The sequence below is a fragment of the Zootermopsis nevadensis genome, unplaced genomic scaffold (assembly GCF_977971745.1).
Source record: "Zootermopsis nevadensis isolate Lab colony 2312 unplaced genomic scaffold, Znev_1.0 Znev_ptg000061l, whole genome shotgun sequence".
Lineage (NCBI taxonomy): Eukaryota > Metazoa > Arthropoda > Insecta > Blattodea > Termopsidae > Zootermopsis > Zootermopsis nevadensis.
The window spans coordinates 16,508,746-16,533,568 of NW_028259192.1; the positions used below are offsets into that span (position 1 = coordinate 16,508,746).

At 37.2% G+C, this 24,823-nt stretch overlaps 2 protein-coding genes across 5 annotated transcripts in view; one reads left to right on the plus strand and one right to left on the minus strand.

The window, feature by feature from the left end:
• nAChRalpha2 (nicotinic acetylcholine receptor alpha2) overlaps positions 1-2,854 on the minus strand; it is a 45,704-nt gene extending 42,850 nt beyond the window's left edge. The window contains exon 1 of the mRNA XM_022079210.2: positions 2,248-2,854. Within this exon, the coding sequence (XP_021934902.1) occupies positions 2,248-2,490 (243 nt within the window). The 5' untranslated portion in view covers positions 2,491-2,854. The remainder of the gene's footprint in view (positions 1-2,247) is intronic.
• Positions 1-24,823, plus strand: part of nAChRalpha1 (nicotinic acetylcholine receptor alpha1) — a 229,371-nt gene that overhangs the window by 60,096 nt on the left and 144,452 nt on the right. The window lies entirely within an intron of this gene.

Here is a 24,823-nt window from a genome sequence, read left to right on the forward strand (position 1 = left end):
AGGTAATTATAAATTTGTTAATGGTTCTTGATTAATACGATGTTTAAAGGCGTACTTGAGCTTGGAGGTATGGTTCCACGTATTTTTTTAACTCGGTACAAGGTACCGATTAAATTTTGCCTCGAAACTACGAACATCTATGGATAATGCGTGAAGGATGCCATACCAACAGGACTTGATCCGTCTGGATGCTTTTCCGTCAATGAAGGAATGGATTCCACTGAGTTTCATTATTAAAAGAAATATAATTTCAAACTGTGAAGTTTCCTCTTGTCACATTCGGGGTGTAATATTCTTTGTAATTTCGACATAAGCTATTGGACAGATCACTTGTTGCATACAGTACGACGAGCTTGGAAAGGTAGCGCTAACATTTCGAGCTGAAAAATTTCGTGCATCAATCTTGAAATATTTCTCCCATGACTTCGGGGCTTCTGGAATGAAAAGCAGCAAAAGTACGCCTGTTAACTCCGCCATCTCTGTCCATCCGTCGGTATTTAACAAGTCGAAAACCGCTGAACGATTGCCATAAAATTCGATACTGAGGAGTCTTAAGTAAAATTTGTCGATAATTCCAATTTTGGTTAAAATCGGTCACTGCACGAAGACCTCGTATATGAGCTTGTGTTCGCATCTCGAATGTAACTCGATAAATGTTTATCGCAGCGGTTTCTTGGAATTATATATTTTATAAAAGGGTGTAGTACAAAATATTCAGATATAAAATGTTTGCGAATATTTTAACTTCTGTAAATATAAAGCAATATACTCTAGGAAGGGTTGAGAAGAAGAAGAATCAAAGTTTATACTGAAGTCGGTAACAATGAGCTGTTCAGCATTACAGGAAAGGGAATTTTATCTCTACGGGAAAAGACGCTGTCAGTGGCTACACAAACCGCATGAGCAGCCCTGAATGCACACCCACAGTTCGATCGATCTGAGGGAAACGAACGGAGATCCGGCAGAAAGAGGAATAGAGATGAATGAACCGGAAGCATAAAGCTCAGTGATAACACAAACCAGCTAAAAATTCATCCACCCTTCATCCCAATTCTCGCCCATAAATTCACCAATGCCAACAAAAACAGGCTTAGAATCAATACTAAACGTCAAGTCTCTATGAATCTGTAATGTTAGGTTTTCACGGCGAGTCGGAAGGTGGCTGTCTTCTGGGTTGTTACGCCGTGAAGTCTGGTAGAAGTTTACCGACGTTTGAGGTTCTTGCTGCCTCCATCATCAGGGCAATGAGTGGCAGCAAGGACCTTGAAACGTCGATAAACTTCTACCAGACTTCACGGCGCAACAGCCCAGAAGACAGCCATCTTCAATGTATAAGCTTTGTAAGAATAATTAATATTAAGTAAAAATATCGGTTATATGAAGTATAAAATTAGTATGTAAATATTAGAGTAGGCCTAAATATAAGGTAAGCAAATTTTGGATAAATTGTGAAATAAATATATATTAATAGATAATATAAATTATAAAATAAATGAAATTACGAAGTAAGTAATTCCATACGTGAATAAATAAGAAAATACTAAAATAATGAAAGACGTTTGTCAGTAGATTTATAAATAAATAATATTTATAAGTAAGGGTTTGCATATGTAACTCAATTTAAATTCTAGTGTATTGATGATAATTAATTTGAAGGTAATGTTCCCAATAAATAATCGTGTCTTTGTTGATTATCTGCAGCATATATACCACTGTTAACGAGTAACACAAAAACATAGTAATTTCCTAAAGCACTCAAGTTACTTAAGTAACCTCAATTTGCTTCATCACGTCAGCACTTTCGTTAATTAATATATCAGTTTTTCTTCCAATACAGAACATAAGTTGAAGAATGCATTATGTAAATCAGTTCAAGCGTTACTAATAGTGTAATATTTTAAGGAATCTGCATGGACTAAATGCAATATATATATATCACTTTATTTGTGAATCCGTGAAAATTAAACGACTTCATGTAAAAATGAAGTAGAGACATGCAATTTAAAAGTAAAAATCTTTGTTGGCTGGCGCTACGTTGGAAGTGACGACCAGCATATTGCGTACAAAACTTGGCACAGCGAAGCATGTTTGAAAATACAGCTTGCAGCGTCGTGGGAGTGACGTTAACATTAATGCTGTTTTTTTATGTTACACCATTGTGTATTACTTAGATCATTATTACGTTATGGACATGATTTTAAAGAAATAATTTATGTACTAAAATTACAGTATGAATGGTGTACTTACCAGATCGATGAGTTGAGACAGCCGAAGACCCAACTTTACTAGCACAGTGTCTGTGTTATTGCTCACTGGTCGGATCAATCGATTGTAATTACTAAGTAAGTCATCGTATAAACGTTTGGCATCAGGATTAGCTTGCGATGGCGTCACGATAAAACCCATCAATGCAAGTAACACCATAATACACAAGCGACCATGTCTTGAACAAGACGAACGGTAAGATACACTCGAAGGGTCGCCGTCCATCCTACGAATACAGTATCATTTTCTTCTTGAGTTCTTATATCTGTGATGCACAAGACTTGATCTGTCCCTCCGTCGCATTACTGGCTAATTTGGTTACCTAGTCATTGACGTGTGTTGGTAAACAAATGCTGAATAGTTGTGGCTGTTGTATTGTGTGTAGCTGGAGGGTATCATGGAGCCACAAGGTGTTAGTGTTTGTGTAATGGCGTCAATTGTGTTGCCCTCCACGTGTCGCACTCTGTGTTTTGTACCAGACCGGCTGGTTCATACCGTCTACATCGCGTGTTGATCGGACGATCGTCGGATGGCCGGGTCTCTGCTTCATCCAGCGCCGAGTTACACTGCCGTTGCCACAGCTACCTACCCCTCTTGTTGCCAACTTTCCGCCAACAAAATTACGCCCCGGCTTACACTAAGGTATTATTCGGGATGCATAGCTTTACCGCTCGTGTCTAGATCTACGAAATGTAGTGGGTAATTACTCTATTCTGCAATGCTGGAATTTTCGATCTGTGGTGCCTCCAATCCTGATAATGAGCTATGATTTTACACATTTCCACCTTAACATTTTTCTGTTATATTGACTTTGTCACGTCACTATCAATGTTTTGGTATGTAAGATGAATTAATGAAAATTTTAATTAAATGAAATTTGCCACTATTCTCATATTTTTATTCTGATATCTCCGTTCCTGCATTTTAATTTGTTAGGTTTATACTGAAATAAATTATGGTTACTTTAATTAAACCTATATTTACGTTAAATTAAAAACTATCAAGAAGAGTACGATATCGGTTTTATTATTGTGTTATTGACGCAGAAGAACATATTTGTTAACATAATACAAACTCCATATTTTATAAATATATTGTCAAATATAATCACCATTAGCAGTAATAATTTATAGTCTCTGCGGTGTAGAGAAATGGTTAATAGTCATTTTTTGGTAAGGTAAAATCAAAACAAGAATTTTCGGTGTTTCTAACGGAAAATAATATTTATATAGTCACTGAGGAGTTTCTAAAATACGTTAATGTACACTCTATTTAAAATAATAAAGAAAATTCTAAGAAGGTATGTCACTGTTCGCATAGCTTATTCACTTTTACCACATATGTACATATTCCGTTAGCAGAAGTAATGATTGTAGAGAATTTGTTTTGCTGAACTTGATGTGGAAAATGTCTGTCTAGACAATTTCGTTATGGAAACGTGAATTATATATGATAACGTATTAAAACTAAACAGTATTTTATGAGTGGAAAATCAGTGTTTAATGTAACCAGGTTTCAGATTACTCATTCTGAGTAAGATCATCTGTATTCTTAGAGGTTTGGTCTGAAAACATAACTAGTAGGGGCCACTTAGGAACTCGAGGCATTGCTGGGAGATAAATATTAAAATTGATCTTGAAAAATAGAATATGAGCTCGTGGGCTGGATTCATCTAGCTCAGAATAGATTTCTGTGAGCTCCTGTGAAAATAGAATGAACCTTTGGTTTCCGTATTTGGTAGGGAATTTATTGATGAATTGAGCGACTTCTGGGTTTTCGAATCTGCTCGATGGATTTAGTCGTGGCTACAGAAAGGTCATGTCTGACAGAAATAAACAAATTATTATCCCATTGCAGGTTGTGATCAATACGTTGAAACTTGCAAAGGGAAGCGAACATTGACTATAATTATGAATATCCGGCAACATACAAAAACTCTAAAAATCGTAGAATAAATTTCCTACCTAAGATAAACATAAAATTATAGCTCCTAAGAAAATGGAAATATCTGAATACCGAATAACAAATATAATGATTCGAATTATTGAGACGTACGAAGTTCAACTTTTGATATGGCCTGGAGTGACAGTAGAGATGTTGGTAAGCCTGGTGCAGGGACGTCGTCCAGAAGTCTGCAGGACGCGGCGGGGGTAGTGAGCTATGCGCATGTTCATCCAGGATGCTTCTGCCTCTGTTACCATTTCTGTTACCCGAGACTTAGGAGGAAGGGAAATATAACAAAACTCGATTTCCCTCCCTCACTCCCTCACACAGACCCACGACGCACTCCCTCGCACCCAGGAACCAGGTTTTCCACCTAACTCCGGCGTGGGGGGGGGGGGGGTACCCCAGTAAGTTAGCCAGTGTAACTCCCAGCCAGTTATACGCAGTACGTAGAGAAATTGAGGAAGTGCTGAAAGAATGAGATAAAAAGATAGAAACGGACAGCTAGTGTTACAGAAAAATAAATGCAGATAAAGTTAAGAAGAACGGTTGTAAGTAGGTGTATATAATAACAAAAAGTAATATTGTGTTATTCCCTCTTCTTGATGCGAGAGCAAAGGCTTTATAAGAATTTATTTGGGAGGATAATATTAAATGTATGAATAAATTATGATTTTAGGATGTGGAATGGGATCTGCCTCAGAATAGACGGTGCGTTATTAGGACCCTAAGATTAATTTATATTCAGGTCCCATAAGACGAAGGGTACCTCTAGCTGAGATTCTCAAGGAATATGTGGTATTGAGTTAGCTGTTGGTTAATTTTATGTCAGATCGACAGATTTCTAGTTGGAAGCGGAGAGGTTCGACAGACAAACGACATGATACTAAATAAAAACTTACATTTGCATTTCAAGGGCCAAATTTATCTTGAGATTAACGTTAAGTGGTACTCTGTGACTACGCTGTTATTTATGGTATTAGGAAGACGTGTCTCCTCGAGAACTTCTCAGGAGTTAAGCACGTGATTCTAAATTAATCTGCCCTCCCAAATACGTTGCTAATCTGTGGGATTTCTTTCTACTTCATTGGCTGTTTGATGTCGTAATCTCCCACTCGACAATGGAAGTACCCAGTGTAGTGTACCGACACTTCTCAGAACAGACGTATTGATTTCTGGCTCGTTTCGAGAGGCGCGTTATTCATATGGTTAATGCACGACACCACATGGGATGAAAATTTGTCATATACCAAAATGTATGAAAACATAACGTAACATTCTGTTTATAAATGAGGTGTTTTTAGCCCCTTCTCCCGGTCCAGTCTCCGAGTAGGAGGATCGCCTATTTTCGACTGTCCGCAACTGTTTATGGAAGAACATAGGTTAAATATACTGAGAATAGGGTGATGAGAGTATTTGGATCTAAGAAGGAAGACGTAGTAGGGTACTGGAGAGAACTGTAATACATAATGAGGAAATTTGTAAGTTGTGTTCTGCAAGACATAATAAAGGTGTAAGACTTGAGATTTTCACGGCGATGAGTTTGAAGATGGATGTCTTCTGGGTTGTTGCGCCGTATAGACTGGTAGAAGTTTACGGACGTTTCAGAGGTCCTTGCTGCCACCATAATCATGTCGATGATCGCCCAGAAAAATGGAGGCTGCAAGAACCTCTGAAACGTCGGTAAACTTCTACCAGAAGACAACCATCTTCATTATCAAAGCGATCAAATCAGGAAGAATGGGACGTGGTCTAAACCCTGAAGGGAAGAGATTCCTTGAGGAACGCTGGCTTAGATGGAGGGATTTTATTACAATTAATCTTAAGGAAATGTTACGAGGGTGTGGACTGGATTAATATTGCAATTAGCTAAGAGAAGTCGAATATCTGTTTCAAAAATCTGTTTTCTTTATAAAATTAGACTTCTGGAAATGTTACACAGAGAAGCCGTGTGTCTAAACAGGAAAGAGTTGCCTGTAGTGTATACTTGGGTGGACACTAATGTTTCATTTATCAAGGTCAGATGCATCCCACTTAGTACGATGATTCATGTTTCGCTTTTTGCAGCAAATGTCGCGCCAAGATTAAATGTGTTCCCCCCCCCCCCCTCGGCGTCTTGTAGTCATAGGACTATGCGTGTCTTTTTATTTCGTCGCGTTGAGGTCAAAATTGAGTCCGCTGCAGTAACTTAAATTACTTACTGTGTTTTATGAAGACATTTTTATAAACGTTATTGGATTATGTATTTAATTCTTTACGTATTACTTTGTCTTCTAATAGCGACGTTTCTTAGCATCACTCCCGAATAAGGTGATTCCTAGCAATTAATACCACCGAAACTCTGGCTTGTTCAGGTTCGTTAGGCAGTGGCAGAACCGCGAAGCAGTTCATTTATTGTTACGACGAAGGCAGTAGGCTGCAAATGACGCCCTAGACGCCAATTCTTCGGCGTATTTCCAAATCTCGTAAGTGATGTGTGTTATAATTGGTATATTATTATTATTATTATTATTATTATTATTATTTAGTGTTCTGTCTGACGACAGGTCCATATGAACAGGATCCTTCCATCCTTTTCTCGGACTGGGACCTGTTCATATACGTTCTTGGCAGATGATCCAGAAGTGGTTTGCCATTGCCTTCTTCTGTGTGTGAATGGTATATACTGGCTTTTATTAGATATATGTGCAGACAGAGATATATAATACTTTACCTTATTTATAGCATTATTCAGAACATTATTATTTTAGTATTTATTATACTGTTTTAATTTGAGAATTATTTAATAATATAATAATAAATTATTGAAATACTAATATGTGAAAAGTCATGGATGCAAACCATGACAAATTATATGAAATGTACTATAAATTTTTCCAACAAACGTTTTGATATTTCTCTCCGTTTATTAACAAGAGGAATTTGAATTGTGTTATTGGTTTTCAGCGCATAGTCCGTCATTGTTTAATAACTGAACTATGCAGTACATTTCAGATACAAAATGGTTTTAAATCAATATTATTTTAGTGCGATTTAATTTTGGACAGTGATATTAAATAAATCATGGTTTGACAAATTTTTAGCACTTGGTGGCCTGGGATTTGTAAATCTCGTAAAACCGCCCCCTACTCTATGCTTTCTGTGTCTTTCTCATAGATGCGTGAACCATAAATAATATTATCCATCCTGTAGCCTTGATTCATCTGAGTGTACATGTGTGTGTGTCTGTGTGTCTGTGTGCGTGTATGTTCGTGGAGCTTACTTGGTCGCATCCGCAATCTACAAGTTTCATGGAGCAAAGACATTCTTAACAAGTGCTTGTTTGCCCAGCCAATTTTTTTTTCCGATGTGACGTTTCATTTCCGTATTCACAAAATTCCGCCATTAGATTTTGTCTCTTCAGCCACATTAATCTAGTCTACATTAAAATTCTCTGAATAAATGTGTGACCCCTTGTTAGTGCGGCAACTTCTCCGACAGTGTTACGTAGCGTGCAGCTGTACTGAGACATCACAGATGAAATGCAAGGTGTGATTTTACTATTCGGTTTGCGTGAAAATTTTTCCTCGTTAAAGTATGGAGTCTGAAGTTCGACAACATTGTCACAATGTAGTCTGTAAAAGTAGGATTTAGGATTTGAGGTTTTCACAACGGCGAGTCTGAAGATTGCCGTCTTCTGGGTTGTTGCGCCGTGTAGTCTGGTAGATGTTTACCGACGTTTCAGAGGTCCTTGCTGCTTCCATTATCAGGGTGAACAACCCAGAAGACGGCAATCTTTAGTCTATAAAACACCAGTTAATAATAATGATAAATCCTACAGTTTTTATTAATTAAATTTTGGTGTTGAAACACAAGATGCAGATGCGTCAAAGCTTTATACAGAGGTTTAAGGAATTACTCTCATGGCATAAGAACACTGTTTCTCTTCGCTAAATGCTTGCCTTACAACCCTAGAATCGGAAATGTTGCTTGAGGTAAGGCAGTGCTGATCAATCTTCTGGTTTAATTACGGTACAAAGACTAGGACACTGTGTAAACTGTCCCTGTCGTTGGGTTTCAGCAATCCGGACTTCCTACATTTACTCCTAGGACGCTGAAGTTAGCAGGAGGAACCATTAACAGCAGACAGCTTGTTGCTTGTTGTATACGGAACAAAAACTTAATCCATTCATTAAACGAAATTGCGTGATCTGTTAATGAAGTTTTGATCTGAAACGGGAATGTCACATATTGTATGCGTTTGGAAACGTAGCAGTCATCAGAAAATTTAATACAGATGACGAAATAATTGAGTAGTTTAGCATATTGTACAATGATGCAGTTACGATAATGAGATTTAGGTGACGTAGGTGGACTGGGCACATAGCACGGACAAGGATTAGGTTTGGCGTGCCTTAAAATATAACTAGTTCCTGGAGCACCTCCTCTGCTGTTGCTGCTGGTAGATGTTGGGTAGCCCTTTCCACGCCACTGATATTGCCTTTTAATCAGGATCTTATGCTAAGTGTTTGTGCAAAATTTAAACCTCTGCTTAAAAGCCGCCTTGAAAGCTTCACATCAAGTGACTACTAGTTACAGATTTTACAATTCATTTTATATTTCAATTATGTATTCAGTTATAATATTTTGTGATTGGAGCTCTCTCACAGCGTCTGTTATTAATGCGGTACCATTTATATACCATCGCGTTAATGGCACACAAAGTAATCTTGCTTGCTGGGATGACGTTGGGGTAAAGATTGATAGCTGTTCTGCCTTACCCGTGTCTCAGCAGGAAACCATCTACTCAATTCTGTGTCAGGTTGAACTGATGCAGCCACTGAGTTCTCTGCAAGGGATGGGGAAATGAAGCGTAAACGACTGGGGAACCATTGCATTTCTACCAACTGCAGCAATTTCTTGCGCGAGCGTCCATTACATCTGCTGGATCCGACTGTAAATTTGCGATAAAAAATTTCTTACGAAAGAGATTTCTGCATGGGATTTTGTCAGATAATTCTCTGTTAGTATATGCTAATGTTCTACGCCGTTCTAATGCTAAAACTGACACATACTTACAGTTGTATTCTTTTTATTATTATTCTGTTCCCAATCTTCTGACTGAGATTCGAACAGGATCTCCAGAATACGAAGCAGGATAGCCAGCTGTTCCAACTTAAAATTCGATTAGAGACGATTTGTGAAACGCGCTTTCGATATTTTCGTTTTCGTACACCCACGGTTTTATTTCAATATCCTGAGCATCATTATACTATTCGCGGCCACGGTAGAAACAATCGCGCAGGCCCGTTGGCTTGCTCGAGCAGTTTCACCGACTCGCTCCACCATTTTGGCTCCGAGGACTAAAAGTATAATGTTTATACGGTGTATCACTTAGAAAATTCGCGTCCCCCGTTTTATAAGTTTTCGGTATGAGCGGCGATTAGCATGAACGCAACCCCGCGTATAACGAGAGTTACCTGTTTGCGTAGAACGTGTGCTTCAGATGAAAGGAATTCTTGATGGATGTTCAGTTCTGAATGTCATGGACCTATAAAATTTCTTAACCACAAAATGAAGATGATGATTTAACAACAACAATTGTAACAGCCTGGAGCCTGTACCGCGTTTAAGGAGTGCAGTACGTCTTTCCGAAGAGTAAACATTTTCATACATGGTAAACGTCATGAATGATCTATGATAGTCGCTCCTCTCTTTAGACCTCTGTGTGTGACGAGATAAGTTTTTTTTGAGCCCGTTGTAATCTAGGCATCTTCATTCTTTTATTTTCTGTTTTTCCAGTAGGCTACAAGTTTTCTTTGCTTCCTTTAATCATCTTTTTGCCCTTCTCTTCTCCGTTACTTGTCATCTTCGTAACAGCAAACAGTTTTCTCCACAAATGAACGAAGTGTTCATGTTAGACCTCTCCTGAGCTCCATAAATTTCCCGACCACGTGACAAGAATTAAAGTTACAGAATATCTAAGGAACTTGCAAATTATAAACTAAATTGTAAAAGACATATTGGATGACTTAGATACTACAGATTTTGCGTGTATTGTTTATTTATTTCGGTGAGTCATAATTACCAAAGTCCAGAAAGACTAACATGGACAAAGCTGCGGATATGGTAACGAAACACTTAATACTGGAGTAAAATTCAGATTTGTTTTTCGCGGTTTTATTTCAGAGTTGTAATTTTTTTGAATAGGGCCCTAATTTTGACTAATTTTTTCTTTCGATTTGTCGGGTAAAGACACCACATCCACAGCATTTTAGGTTTTGTTACACCTATATTAACACGTACGCCTGAGAAGAGATGTACGTCCAGGAATGCGTTCCTTGTCGGGGCATAATATTTCTCTTCGCCATTACGTAACACCGGCTATAGGGACCACAAAGGTTCTAATGAAAGTGTATCAGAGCTAATCCCGCGGGAGCGAAGAACTCGATTCGTAAAACGCACCATTGAACAGTAACTTCTATCTGATGAGTGAAAGCACAAAAGGAAATCGTTTCCCGCGGAAATATGGTCCAGGCATTACCCGAAGGAGTTTACAGGAACCCTGAGAATTACCAGACTAAAAATAATACCATATTTAACATTGTAAGAAGGTATTGCTGATACGGTAAAGCATGCAAATAACTGAATCATTGAGAAGCTGATATTCGCGGGGATAGTTAAGAAGTACACCACCTTTTATGGAGCCCGAGGGTTTATTACCTTGTCCACCAGCTAACCGGGGAGGTTTCCGTAAGCTTCGAATCATATGAACATTGTCATGGGAGAAGCTGACAATTCAACAAAATATTTTACAATATAGAAAGTATAGACTATTTTATAAATAATACGTTTTCACTTTTAAATTTTAGGGAAGTTTCATGAACACGTGAACTATATTTCCGTCGTGCATCTGTTGAAGGTTGCTGTCTTCTGGGTTGTTGCGCCGTGCAGTCTGGTAGATGTCCACCAACGTTTCAGAAGACAGCAATCTTCAGACTCGTCGCTGTGAAAACCTCAAATCCTACACAGTGTATCTATTCCTCAATCACGTTCTGCCAGAAACCCGAATTTGAGACATGGTGAAAAAGACACTGGCAAATTTTGAACTGATATTCAGATAGTAAATTGCACATAAGTCCGGAGCTGGACAGGCCGAAAGAAAGAATCATGGTTGGGGTGTAGTAGATTAATATAACATCCCGGGCCCTAGGTTTGCAGCTCACACACTGATCGCAATGAGGGTCACGCGACCCACTAACGAACTGATGACCATTGTTTGTAAATTTTCGTTGCAAGGTTTTCAATGCATTTAGCTGAAATGGACTGTGCCATAGCCTGGAGGTCATGTCACGTGTTGGAAAGTGCTGACCTGTTCTCATGATTAGGTTTTGGAACGGACATGATTCAATTATCAGGGGCCGTGCAATTTTTTTGTGAAATTGGACAAGGGAATTTTTTGTATTTTCCTTCTGTAGCAGTAGGCCTATTTTATTTCCTCACGATAACAAACAGCACAAAGCGAATTCTGGGTTCTGGATATGAAATTCGGTTAGAGAGAGAAGGAAGTACAGTTGTAGGAAGTGGGGGAGTATTTTATAAGCCTTATAAACTTCAAGCAACAGTCTCGTAGTTTTCTAAAGAACACAAAGTTGTCACTGACAAGAATAAAAGAAGTCTATGAAGAAGTTAGGCAAAGAAATTCGTTTTTACGTGTAAGTTCCTTGTAACTGATATGTACCATAAACAACATTTTTAGATTATTTTAACCCTAGTAGGATCTCAGGTTTTCACGGTGGTCAGTCTGAAGATGGCTGTCTTCTGGATTGTAGCGCCGTGTAGTCTAGTAGACGTTCATCAAGGTTTCAGAGGTCTTTGCTACCTTCATCATCAGGACGATGAGTAAGCAAGGACCTCTGAAACGTTGGTAAACGTGTAGGCGCTGGAACCCATAAGTCATATTTCTATGATGTTATTACAGAATCGTCTAGTAATAACTTTTTCGTGAGAAATCAGTAATTTATATGATTTAAGAGCCATGAATAGTTATTAACGATTTACAGATAGCTGATCTCAAACATCAAATGCATCAGTTGTGTAAAGGTAGGTGCTTTAAAGCGAGATATGTCGTGAGTAGCAAGAAAAGGGTTAGACCACTGGTACTTGACTGACCGTTATGCAGATCGTATATTTTGTGGGTGTCTTAATGCGAAGGAAAGAAGAAACTAAAAGAAATACAAGGTCCGAATACTCTGCTAGTGAAACTGATTTTAAACTTTTTTTGTGTGGCACTTTGCAGTTGTTTTATCATGCAAGAAAAATAAACGATTGTAATTTTATGTTTTATTTTAAATATAAAACCCGGTGTTGAATTCCAAGTTTAAAAAAGAAACGTGGTAACTTTAATTATATTTAGTGTCCTAATATTTATGTAAAAATCGTGAAAATGCTCTCTTTAAGAAACAATTCAGTATACGCATTTGTCCTCGCTTTAGTTATGATGTTGCATTATCACTGCACAATGAGGTTCGTTGGTGTTCTGACGCTTCTACTGTTGTAATTTACATCACTATTGCCTAATGCCACATTAACAGTTATTGGATGCTATTCAGAGACTGCAAAGCCCAAGTATTTAGCTGCATACTGCGCGCTGCAACCTCTACTATGCGCGTTTCTTTTATTCAATTAAATTCCAATTTTCCAGAAAGCCTAATGCTATATACAGGCGAGCTACTTTGACCATGCAACGTCATACGTGCACATGTTCTAAGTACAGGTTAGATAGCGCATAATAAGAGTCCTTTTCTTTTCTTTTTTCTAATTAAAAAGCGCCCGTACAAATTGTGTTTATACGGGTTTCCTCGGTAACATTACATGTTCTGTACTCCATAAAATGTAGAACAAAAGCAGTTGATAAAATTAATGGGGTTGTAACACGCAAATTATGCTCGTTATAATACTTGAGAATTTAATAAAGGAAAGTGAACATTTCTAAAAAAATAAAATAAAAAAAATAGCCGTATAAAAATGCAATTGATTGCACTTCGTTTCATGATATTTCTACTAATATTTTAAACATAATTAACATTTTCATAATTTATATTGTGTGACGGATTTGTTAAGATTTGACTGGCTGAAGATACGAACTAGTGGAACTTTTTGTGTACACGAAAATGAACGTTTATGTTCCATACAAATTGCGGAATTTCTTGACTTAGCTTTCGGAAAAAGATTCTGAGCTAAGAGTTAAGTACAATGCGCTATATATTTCGCAATCGTCGACGAAAATATTTTGTCATAAATTGGTTGTTGGCTTAACTACTGGTGCCGCCAGGAGACACCTAGATGACGACTCCTACAATGTTCCCTGTTAATTTCACAGATTACTTAACGTTCCGTGTCTTTAGGCTTCTTGTCATACTGTGCTCGAACTGTAACACGGTTTGTTGGAAGAAAGTTAGTAGTCTAGTTCGACACACGAAGAGATTTTGATCCGAAACGTATAATTACTTTGAGCTGGTATTGATCAGTCAATAAGCTATAGTTGCTTGCTGTGGATTAAATGACCTGGGTTCTGTCCCCAGTAGAATAGTGATTAGGTCTCTTTTTTCCATCACCTACACATCGTCTTCCGTGGTCACACTGTCTACATTCAAGTGATCTTTCTCCGCAGGTATGCCTTGTAATGCAAATGTTAGGGATACTTAAAGATTTACCTCCACTCCGCCATATGTTTTCCTGGCATGGTGGTTAATGAAGCACAGGGACAACTTTTCGCTTTTTTATGTGTCATTTTTTGCTTGTGAAGGAATGTGCAGTAAGGAACTGAGGATAAAGAAGGGAAAACGAAATATTCTTTCTCAAAATATGTTGTAGTATTTTCGGAAATTGGATGGAAATCAGCTTTATCTTGTCAAGTCTGTCACGCGGAAATGAGCAGCAGAGACTGAAATCAAATCAAATCACTTCCGCTTAAATTCTTCTGGGTTAGAAGAATCTGTCGGCTTTCCCTTTGAACATTCTCTTTCGTCCACAGCTTATTTCAATTTTAGCCAGTTTATTACATACATTAGTTTCTTATTTTGTGTCAGTTATTTGTATAAAAAGCCATTGTGATTGCATGATAACAGATTTATAATTTCCTAAAGGTATGAGGACAGTGGGATATAATTGTGTATAATAATACAGCTCTGCATAATCCACATTTATACTATATAAGGAAGAAGGGAACAACAGAAATAATAATTAATCACTGAAATTGGATTCCAGAGGAGAAGTTTCGTCTTAATTTAATTTAGACTCAGGCTTAATTGAGTTTATAAACTTGAGTTGACTTTTGATTTCCACAGTTATTATTATATTTGTCGAAAGGGATCCATTGCGCGAAACATGAGGCACTTATCCTCATGAAACATTAAATTATGCCTCAGTTTTTAAAATAATATTAATCACGATTAATTGGAGTTTTAATGTTGCAGTAAAATAAATCAAGACGCATAATCTATAAAGTCTTTCTAAGTTACTGAATACACAAGTAAAATTAGAAATTATGCTTAACCTAATTATAAGATAGTCATTTTTTGAAACTACAAGCGTAAAGATCAAATTTAAATGAGGAAATTTGAATGGGAAGTGAAGTTTCATAATGTAGGGCAGATATGGGTTAGAACCGCGCGTCGTAACATCCGAACGTGTTGACAAGATGCAAGGCCAAGTCCTGTGATGCTAGCATATCAGATGGATGTCGGCCGAAGCAAAACGATCCTTCATGGATCATGAACTGTTCTTAAGCACACAATTTGCTTGTGGAATTCCGTTCGTAACATATATCTACAGAATTTCAAGACATAACGTACCATGAAGCCCACTGTGTGCAGCCAGACATACAGATAGACCACCTAGTAACCCAATTATACAGTTGCTATGGATCTGGGACTCTCGTCAGTTACGGTTTGACACAAGAAGGTCTTCGGTGGAATTTTACCACTAGAAAGAGTTAACATTTCAGCACAAAAAAAGGGTCGTACTTACGAGAATTTTATTGCTTCTCGAAATACTTTCATTTACCAAACACAGGTTAGAGTAAACAAATATTGTTTTGTATTCTCAGACATTATATCTCAGGCAAGACTAAACAAAGTGAACTGAAATTTACCCAGAAGAAATAAGTTCATTTTACGTACACACGAAACTATTGTAGGTACCAATTACATTTTCAACGAACACGTGCCGTCATTTTGAAATTGTTGTTATAGAATTTTCTTCAGAGTATCTCAGAACATTTTAAGAACATCATATATTCACTTCCAAGAAGCTGATTCAAATTGTCAGAGGAAAGGGTTGTTCTTTCCGAGTTTGGTAATTTACGTCTGCATCTAGTAAAGAAATCTGCACTAAATATCTATTATTAAATCCAGTTATACTTGCATAACACCTTACCAAATATCCTAATTGTATATCTGTGATTACATGGATCGAATCTTGTGAAAACTATTTTCCTACGTATCACTTAATTCACGGCACAGTCTTCCGACACAGCTGAAATAATAGCTCATATCTTAAAATTTCAAGTTATTCTCATTCTGTATTGTGCATTTCTGAGACCAGTTTCTGTCTTATACCAGTAATAAAAACAGTTATATATAAATAATTGATAAATGTTAAACACAGTCAGTTGGCTACATAATAATGAACGTGGACTACCACACTACGTTAGGACTCTTGAATGGAGCGGTGTAACAGAGTTAATTACCTTCAATTACAGTTGTAGTGATAAACTTACACCTGAAATTTATGGAGAAGAAAAAGAATCTACCTAACCGGAGATTCACATCCCGGTCCTCCAGCACTTAACTTGGCCACTATACCAAGAAAGTTGTAACTGATTATACGCTTGTATGTTGTGGAAAATATGCATGTAACAAATGTATAATTGCACATAGGAAAAAGAAACTAATTTTAACATGAAACAGCATACCTGTCTTCTACAGTACAAATAAATAGAACTGTAAAATAATGAACAGAAGATGTTAGATTGTTTTTACATTTCAGATGAAGGCAACTGCATGTGCCGAGAATTATCGTTTCTAAGTTCTCTGCTTGAAAGCGTTAAGTACATGTTTTATTCCCTAAAGCGGAATCCGTACCTCTCTTGTTTGGTTTATTAGGCTATTTTACTGGCCCAGAGTTCTAACGGCAATAAAACGGACTCGGATATAACTGAAGCCGAATAGTAAATTGCACCAATCAGAGATAGGATCTTGAAATAAATTTCGTTCTTTATACACTGGGTAAAGCCAGAGGATCTAGCCTTTTGCGCAGATCTCATCATTTAGATTTATACAGGCGCTTAGACCTTGATACTCCTCTTCCTAACGTCTTACTGGCTTTATCCAAGTACAAGGCGGTCCTTTGAAAGATCTTCAGATCTTGTAGACCAGTGGTATTCAACCTTTTTTGTTCGCGTACCCCCAGATATAATTTCTCTTCAACTTTGTTCCCCCAAAGTTGTTGGTGTATAATTCAAGTTAAATAATCTGCATCTAAAATAAATTAAATAAATTACATTACTGATTATTAAGTGATTATCATAAAATAATATATATATTTTTTTAAATTTCACGTACCCCCAAAGATGTCTTCGCGTACCCCCGGGGGTAGGCGTACCCCAGGTTGAATACCACTATTGTAGACAATGCACGCCCTCGCTTTGGCATTCTGTAGACAACATTCCACGTAGAGTCGCTCCAGTTATGTGGATACTTGATATTATGTTTTTATCGCTTTGAACAATAAATATTTTCGCCTAAACAGAAATCGATATTGTTTCAAGACGGCTGGGATGTTGCACCATGCTCTGTGGTGGATACCGGAATATTTCAGAGAAACTTACACGTCACCCTGATCATAGAGGCTGCAAGTTATCCTAAAACGTCCGTAATCTTCTACCAGACCACGCGGCGCAACAACCCAGAAGACTGCTATATTTTGTCGTAAATATTGGTGCATATTTTAATATGGATTCTTTTACTAGTCCCGTCATGTACCAGGTATTGGCCGCATAATGTCTAAATATGAATTAATAAAATATTACATATAAAATTATGGAAATAAACACGAAGAATTAAAAATAATAAAGAAAGTAAAAATTAAACCCATCAAACCAAATTTATGAAATAACCCATAAACACCGATGCTTCTGAAAATCGAGCGAATCCTAAAATGTGGAAGAAAATTGTCATAGAAAAATGCATTAATGACATAAATTATGCTCAATTGGAAAAGCAAATACATTCGTACCGCTGTTGCAGGTTATTTATCTCTAAACGTTATTGACGATGGTGTTAAATTACTGATTTTATTTCTTTAAACTTCTTCAGTCGTCAATATGCTTGCTTAGAAAACCGTTACTTAAGCGATAAATACAAAATTCCTTGCCGTAAAATGCAAATGTCTATGACACGCCAGGAATGAAAGTCATCCGATGACAGGTGAGCTTCCTGTAGTGGAATCCAATATTCTGGCTTGGCATGTTGTGTGCTGTGGAGATTAGTATGTGCCTGAATTGGTTTTCACTGGATATAAATCACATGGATTGTACAGAGGCGCTGACAATGTCTAGTTCGGCTTTACTGCAAATGTACAAAAACGGCATGTGATATATGTTTATGTATGCATATTAAATGCCAAATTATATATAATATATATTATAAACAGATTGTTTGGTCATGACAATGAATTTATTGCGCTAAATTCTTAAGATTAGAATATGAAATCAGTTACGTGTAGTTAATTTATGATGCTAAGATAAATTGAAACGCCTTTTTTGAATCCAGACCGTTCACAAATAAAAATATTAATCTCACAATTTTTTGTTCAATATTTCGTCACCTTTTACTTGTCCGTTTCATCGCCATGCTGTGTTACAACCAATAGCGTATGACCCGCCAACTTTTACGGGAATTAAACTTTTTTGTGTTTAACAGTAATACAATGCATTGCAGCACTATCTTTGTAAATCGCATTGAAAATATAGTATTTATATCTCTTTATAATCTAAATTAAAAGTGAGAACATCCTCACGGCCACAAAAGGTAGGTTTTTGCCAAACGTAACAACACAATGTCGACCGGATTTGAGACTTCCGAGGTATCCAGTCACATCAAAACCCTGATGATGGGGACAGAGTTGGTTCCCGAAACGTCGGTTTACTACGGTAACTAGTTAACGCGGCTGATTTCCCGAGAAGATTTTATTGACGATGTCGACCGTCTGACACCAGACTCTTAGTCTCCTTCCAAATGCAGTCTCAGTCAGACCCCACCATAGGCACCACCATAACATATCTTGTATTTCTTGGTACCAGAGTCGCCACCGTCATAACTTCATTTAAATTTTTTTCTCGTAGCACGGACAGCGAATTTGTCAAATAATGCTTGACGGACATTGGCTATTGTATTTTGAGTAGACAAATCACAGCAAACTGTCGCTGGCGTCACGTCAAGAACGACGTTTTTCGACTGTCATGCGGGTATCATGAGGTTGACTTCAATAGTATTTGTTCACGCAAGTCCACGTACATTTACAATGTAAATATGTGGTTTTATGTTGATTTAAATGTAATTAGATACGGGAAAGTAGCATAATCAATTATTCCAGTAAAACTAAGTAAAAACGAAGTTGATGTACAGAGATTATATTAAATAATTGTCCCTTAATCGTGTTCTGTATCCGTTATAGGAAGTACGAACTGAAGATTGTTAGGAAAAGGATATATTTAGCAACTTTGTAATATCAATTTATCAAGCTTCCTCAGCTACACAACGTCTCCTTCCTAATTATTTCTCCTGTTATATATATATATATATACACACACACGTGTGTCTCTTTTGCCTTCCTGCTTGTTAGAATAGAACTTTTCGCGGTCTGATTTCTCCTGTGACAGTCAGGCTTGCATCCCAGGGCTAAATTTTTCTCAGTTCTTTTCGTCTTTTATAAAAACTATTGACTTCTTTGGGAACGTATAAATCTGCCGGGCCACGGACTCACGAAGATCTTTGCCCCAATCCCAGTGCACCATGCGGATGACGGTTTATGGCCCAAGAGTTGAAATGTGAATGCAGAATTTGATTCGCAGACAGGACTGGAGTACGAGTTAGGGCCAACCATAGAACATACAGCAGGAGTAATCCTATAACCAGTTGTCAATACCGTTAAGTGAAGGCTCAGCAGTTCCATGAAACGGAGAAAAAGTTCACCCGATAATATCTGCGTTCTATTCCTGCGGCGAGCAACTCGTAGAAATTTTATTACATTGAAAGAACGGAAGCTTCCCCAAATATTTCTCTCACTTAAAGTTACTTATTCACACAGTTCTGATTGAAACGTAGGATAGCAATTTATCTAGAATTGGGTGGTCAAATCCCAGTGATCTACAGGAGTTGTCCTTACCCGAAGGTGGGCAACATTTTCTCACACGCAATACGCAATTCAAACCTCAAGGTACGGAGAGAGTAAGTTTGTTATCAGAGCTCTGACCTTCCAGCGCTATGTGTGTATCGAACGTCGCTGTCGAGTGGTTTATATTCGGGAGGTCCTGGATTCGAAGCTCGGCTTCGAATCCGACTATCCTAACTGAAGTTCTTCGTTTTATTAGACGCTCAGGGGCATTTCTATAATGTGGAAAAATGTTTGTTTGTTATCGGATGTACAGTTTGTAATGCGTTAACTTGTGTCCGTGGACTGAAATTAAACTGTTAACTACGAAACACCCATCAACGACTGTAGAAAGCATTAGCAGTAGGAACAAATTCTGATTCAGAATCTCGATTTAGGGCGCTGACTGTTAGTAAAAGTGTATTTCCTAAGGCTGTCTCATAACGCGAGACAGCCCGTTACATATTTTAGTAGTGGCGTACTCTGAAGATGGAGTCAGTAAGATTCACCGAAATATTTTTAACCATGTACGAGTCTGTGAGTCTGTGCGGTGTTACAACCCTGAAGACCACGATGAAAATTATCACTGCCGTGAAAATGCGGAATCTCATATTGTCTATCTTTTTCGGCTCATTTCGTGTTTCTTCTTCTGACAATGGCAAAGAGAGATCTGCAGCTTTACTGATAATTTGAATTGCATTCTTGAAGTCCTTGGTGTAAGATTGGACCTCTATCCCTTTGTCTCAAGAGCAGAATTACAATCTTAAAGTTTATTAGGACACTTGAAGACGCTAGTCGTATCAACAAAGTGGAGGAGGATTGGATGAGCGCCTCAAATTGGATGAAGCGACTGAGAAACCCAATTTTAAGGGAGAATGGGGCGTACGAACATACATATTAAGAGGCCAGCAGTGTGTACGACGACTAGCAACAACAAGGGAATAGAAATCGGGTCATAGCGTAAAGAAGAGTTATTTCTTATGCAGTAAGAAACCAATGAATTTTGCTAAACGAAGTTTCGTTCATTATAGTTTGTTTGAGCGTTTTAATCCACTTGCTATGATGATTTTACTCGTTATACACAATTCTGTAATGCTGACGTTAATTTGCCACACGTATAACCTTCCTATTTAGATATTTTATTTTGGTTTTATTATGTTTCATATGTCGGCAGACCTGCGTCATCGGTTATACCTAACTTCTAGAATAATTTATAAAATTTTATCGGGCGTTTAGCTTTGTTAATATTGAGTTTAAAACCGAGGTTTAGGATTCTACCTCGGTTTCTATATATAGAGTCGGGGTTTTACACTGTATAATATGTTTCATATTCGAGTAAAATTTGTAAACGTTGCAAAAATGTATATATAATCTGCATAGTTAGAATTAGAAACGTTATATTATGTTCATAATTTTCTCAAATTATTTCTTTTCCTATACTAAAATACGCGCTTTACATCAGTTTTTTTCTGTGTCTTTTTGTACGTTACTAATACCAGATTAACTCATATGTAGTTGTATGCATTGGTGGACCGTAGATTGCTGCATATAACAGACTGTTTTTAATTTCACGGTTAATTTAATTTAATTTAATATATATTGAAGATAAATTAAACTTTGCGGAAAGGATTCCCGTCTCCGTTCCTGTAGACTGTGGGAAGGCATGCGGTGGGATCCCGGAGTTTAAGCTAAAGGCAACTGAGTTCCGTAGCTGGAAGGGTTGTGAGCTTCTGTTATTGCGTATCACGTTCTCTGCTCATTCGTCCGTTCTTTGTATTGATGGCGTGATTTGAGAGTTGCCACGGATCTGACTTTCGCTACAAGATATTTCTTTTAGTGAGAAAATTCAAATCTCCTGACACATCCCGTTCCCATGCCTATTTGTTGTCGTTCGATTTAGATTTATTTTCCTTCACATTCGGTAATGGATATCAGGTTTGTTTGTAGCGTTGATTGCGAAAACTTTTTACGATGATCCTACCTTCCACTTCGCTATACTCAATGCGATGTGCTGAACGTCACATGCCCTCCACAGAAACAAATAGCTGCGAATTCAGCGTTGTTTAATCTGGGTAGACAAACTTGTTTCTTTCTTCGGGCCAAGAACAGTTTTTCTGTTGAACCCGGCAGTCAAGAAAATTACCCTTTTACTATTTTTGTCAACTTATGCTCAAATTCCATTGTATTTAACAACGCTTATTCAGAAATGACAAATTACCGTGCTAAAATATAAATTTCATTTAAATGTACACATATTTCTATGGGGGTTCGTGTTATTTTAAATTTGCGCCTGTAAGAGCTTATATTTGACGTAAGTTTCACTTGCAAAACTTGTTTGTTCCTCTTATCGCATTCAGAAAACTTTTAAAATGTTCCATACCGAAGGTCTCATATTTCGAAAAGCCCACCGCGTGGATTTGTACTTAAGAAGCTAACAGTCGTTTAGCTAGTCAATATATTTTCTCCTTTTATGGAATTTTAATGTTGGTTATCGTGTGTACAATATATTTCTGTTTGTCTCTATCCTGTTAAACGTGAAATAGTCCACACCTCACAACCTGTTTCCTTAAGATTCATTTTAATATTATCCTCCTATGTATGATCTCCATTCGATTTTCCGAACGAATTGTTACATGCTTTTCAAATTTTGCTTATTCATGCTACATGCCCCTCCTATCTCATTTTGCATGACAAATTATGTAGCTCGTTATTTTGCGGTTTCCTTCATTGTCCTATTTTCTAAGTGCTGGATGCAAACTTTCTCCAAATCGTATTTTACACATAGGAGCGTTTGAATGAGAAGCCATTTTCGAAATTGTCACTGAAAATGTGCTGGAAATTAGTTGGACGGCTTGCCTGCTTCTACGATAAATATTCACTGAGTATTCTGAAAACTAAACAAGTTCGGGAGAGTGGCAACAGAACTACTTCCTCCATTGATTTCAATTAAATTCGGGGAGGGAAGTGGACGATGTTGCGGGTTTCCAGCAAATTGGATCTACATGTGACGTAGGAAGTTGAAGGGGGAGAGAGCGAGAGAGTGAGTGTGAGAATGGGGAGGATAAGAGAGTTACAGAACGAAACCACGGGTTTCTAGATTCAGTATGTTGTATGAAGTTATACCTTTGGGAACAATAATTTACAGAGGTTCAACTCCTTCCATCGGGAACTGGGGTAAAACTAATTGTCATTCTGTTCCGTCAATTTGGAGGTTTCACTGTTTGTTGAACTTTTCACTTTTGCCACTGACAAACGCCCTCCGCTCAGAAATGACGAATGGATGTTGGTAAGCAAACAACATTGGGCTTATTACTAGACTATAATGCGCACTGGGGTAACAAAAACTTCATATTACAGAGAAGGGTTATCCAGTTTTATAAAAGTTTACCTTTTTATGAAGTTACAGTTCTTCGTTCTAGATGTTTGTAATTCTAGAAATGTAGCTTATTTTTGAGAAAACTTTATTTAGCTGAAAGATAAATAATTTCTAGGTTGAAATGGTGTTATATATTACCCAACTTGTGTCCAGTTTCCTACATATCTAAGTGTAACCTTCATGTTTCTTACATTTATTCAGAATATATAACCATTATGGAACTCAGTAAGTTGACGTAACAGCAGGATGAAAAATATTAGGTCACATTTAGTTCTCTTCATCAAATATGATATTAGAATAAGGACGGGTTTAATAGAAGGTGCATGTAGCAGGTTTGAGAAGATTGGAAACGAATAAAAATTGTAGTAACAAAATTGGTAGGAAAGTTGTAAATTCTGAAACCTAGGTGTGATTAGGGGGAGGGGAATTTTAAGTGAGTAATCTTCTGGATCTGAAAACCGCATGAAATATTTTAACCAGCTGAGGGAGGGCGTTAGGCAAAAATAAACTTATTTTTGAGTAAAATGAACAGATGTTACAGGTTGCCACATTGGGTTTACATACTAGTTTATATTCACAAAAGTTTGTTTCTTGAGAAACGAATTTTATATTTTCTTTTTAGATAGTATTGTTTTCTGAACATGGCGCATTGTATGGACTCTCGAGAGAATACGAAGGTACATAGAGCAATTTCAAAGGACGGGGTGTGTTTGGCAGCGGACAAACGGCAAACTTTTATTCCCAACACAGGCTTCGTTTGCTGTCCATAATGTCTCCAGAGAACCATTCCAAAGTAAAAGTATGGAGCACTACGTTATAATATCTCTACATAATTTATGTTACACTGTTTTAAATCCCGCGCATTCGCCACGATTCTCCTGCAGAGAAAATATTCTCTTAGAGAATTATTGGGTAATATTAATGAAAATCTCAGCTCTTCTCATAGTGACACCACGACACTTTGTGAGACGTCATTGCATTGCATCTGTTACAAATATTGATACTGCTTAAGGATGCATTTCATCATGATTATGGTGTCAATTGCACGAGTATATGCGACAGACTTTGTTAAAATTGATTGTTCAATACTTTTATGCTATAATTCTGCTGCTTTACTGCAGTGAAGAAGTTTAGACTTTTGTTTTAGAGACTAAGCTAATTCATTAGAATACTTGAATTTAAAGTCAGTGTTGAAGGGCTCCAATAAGTTAGCGTGTACTTGTATTTTTACGATTCAACAATTTACAAACGAGAAAGGATAGAGAAATGTGTTAAAAGAAGCTAAATGTATAATATTGGGTTGAATGGAAATTTTATGCGATTCTAACCAAACAAATCCATAAATTCATATGTTTGCTGTCAACAATTGGACGGAATAAACGAGTGCTTTTTTGAAGAAAAACGTCGACATTTCGTCAAGAGAAAAGGACAACGCCCGCCCCATGCCAATTCAGTGACGCATCAAAAATAAAGGAACTGTATTGAACAATTTTGGACCATACTCCATATTCAACGGACTTGAACCATCTGATTATCATTTATTCAGATCATTGCAGAAACATTTAAATTAAAATAAATTTGAAAGATTCGAAAAGGGGATATTTTGAATCAAAACTAAGAAGTTTATATAAAGTTGGAATTGATAAGCTTGAGACGCTGGGAGACGGCAAGAGCAAGCAATGATAATTATATAATTGATTAAATATTAATATTTTGCAAAAAAAATATTGTGACTTTTCATTGGAAAACGCAAAAACGTTCCGTTCAACCCAAAAAATAAGCAAACATATGTAATTAAGAATTCGTCATATTTTGGTTAAGTTT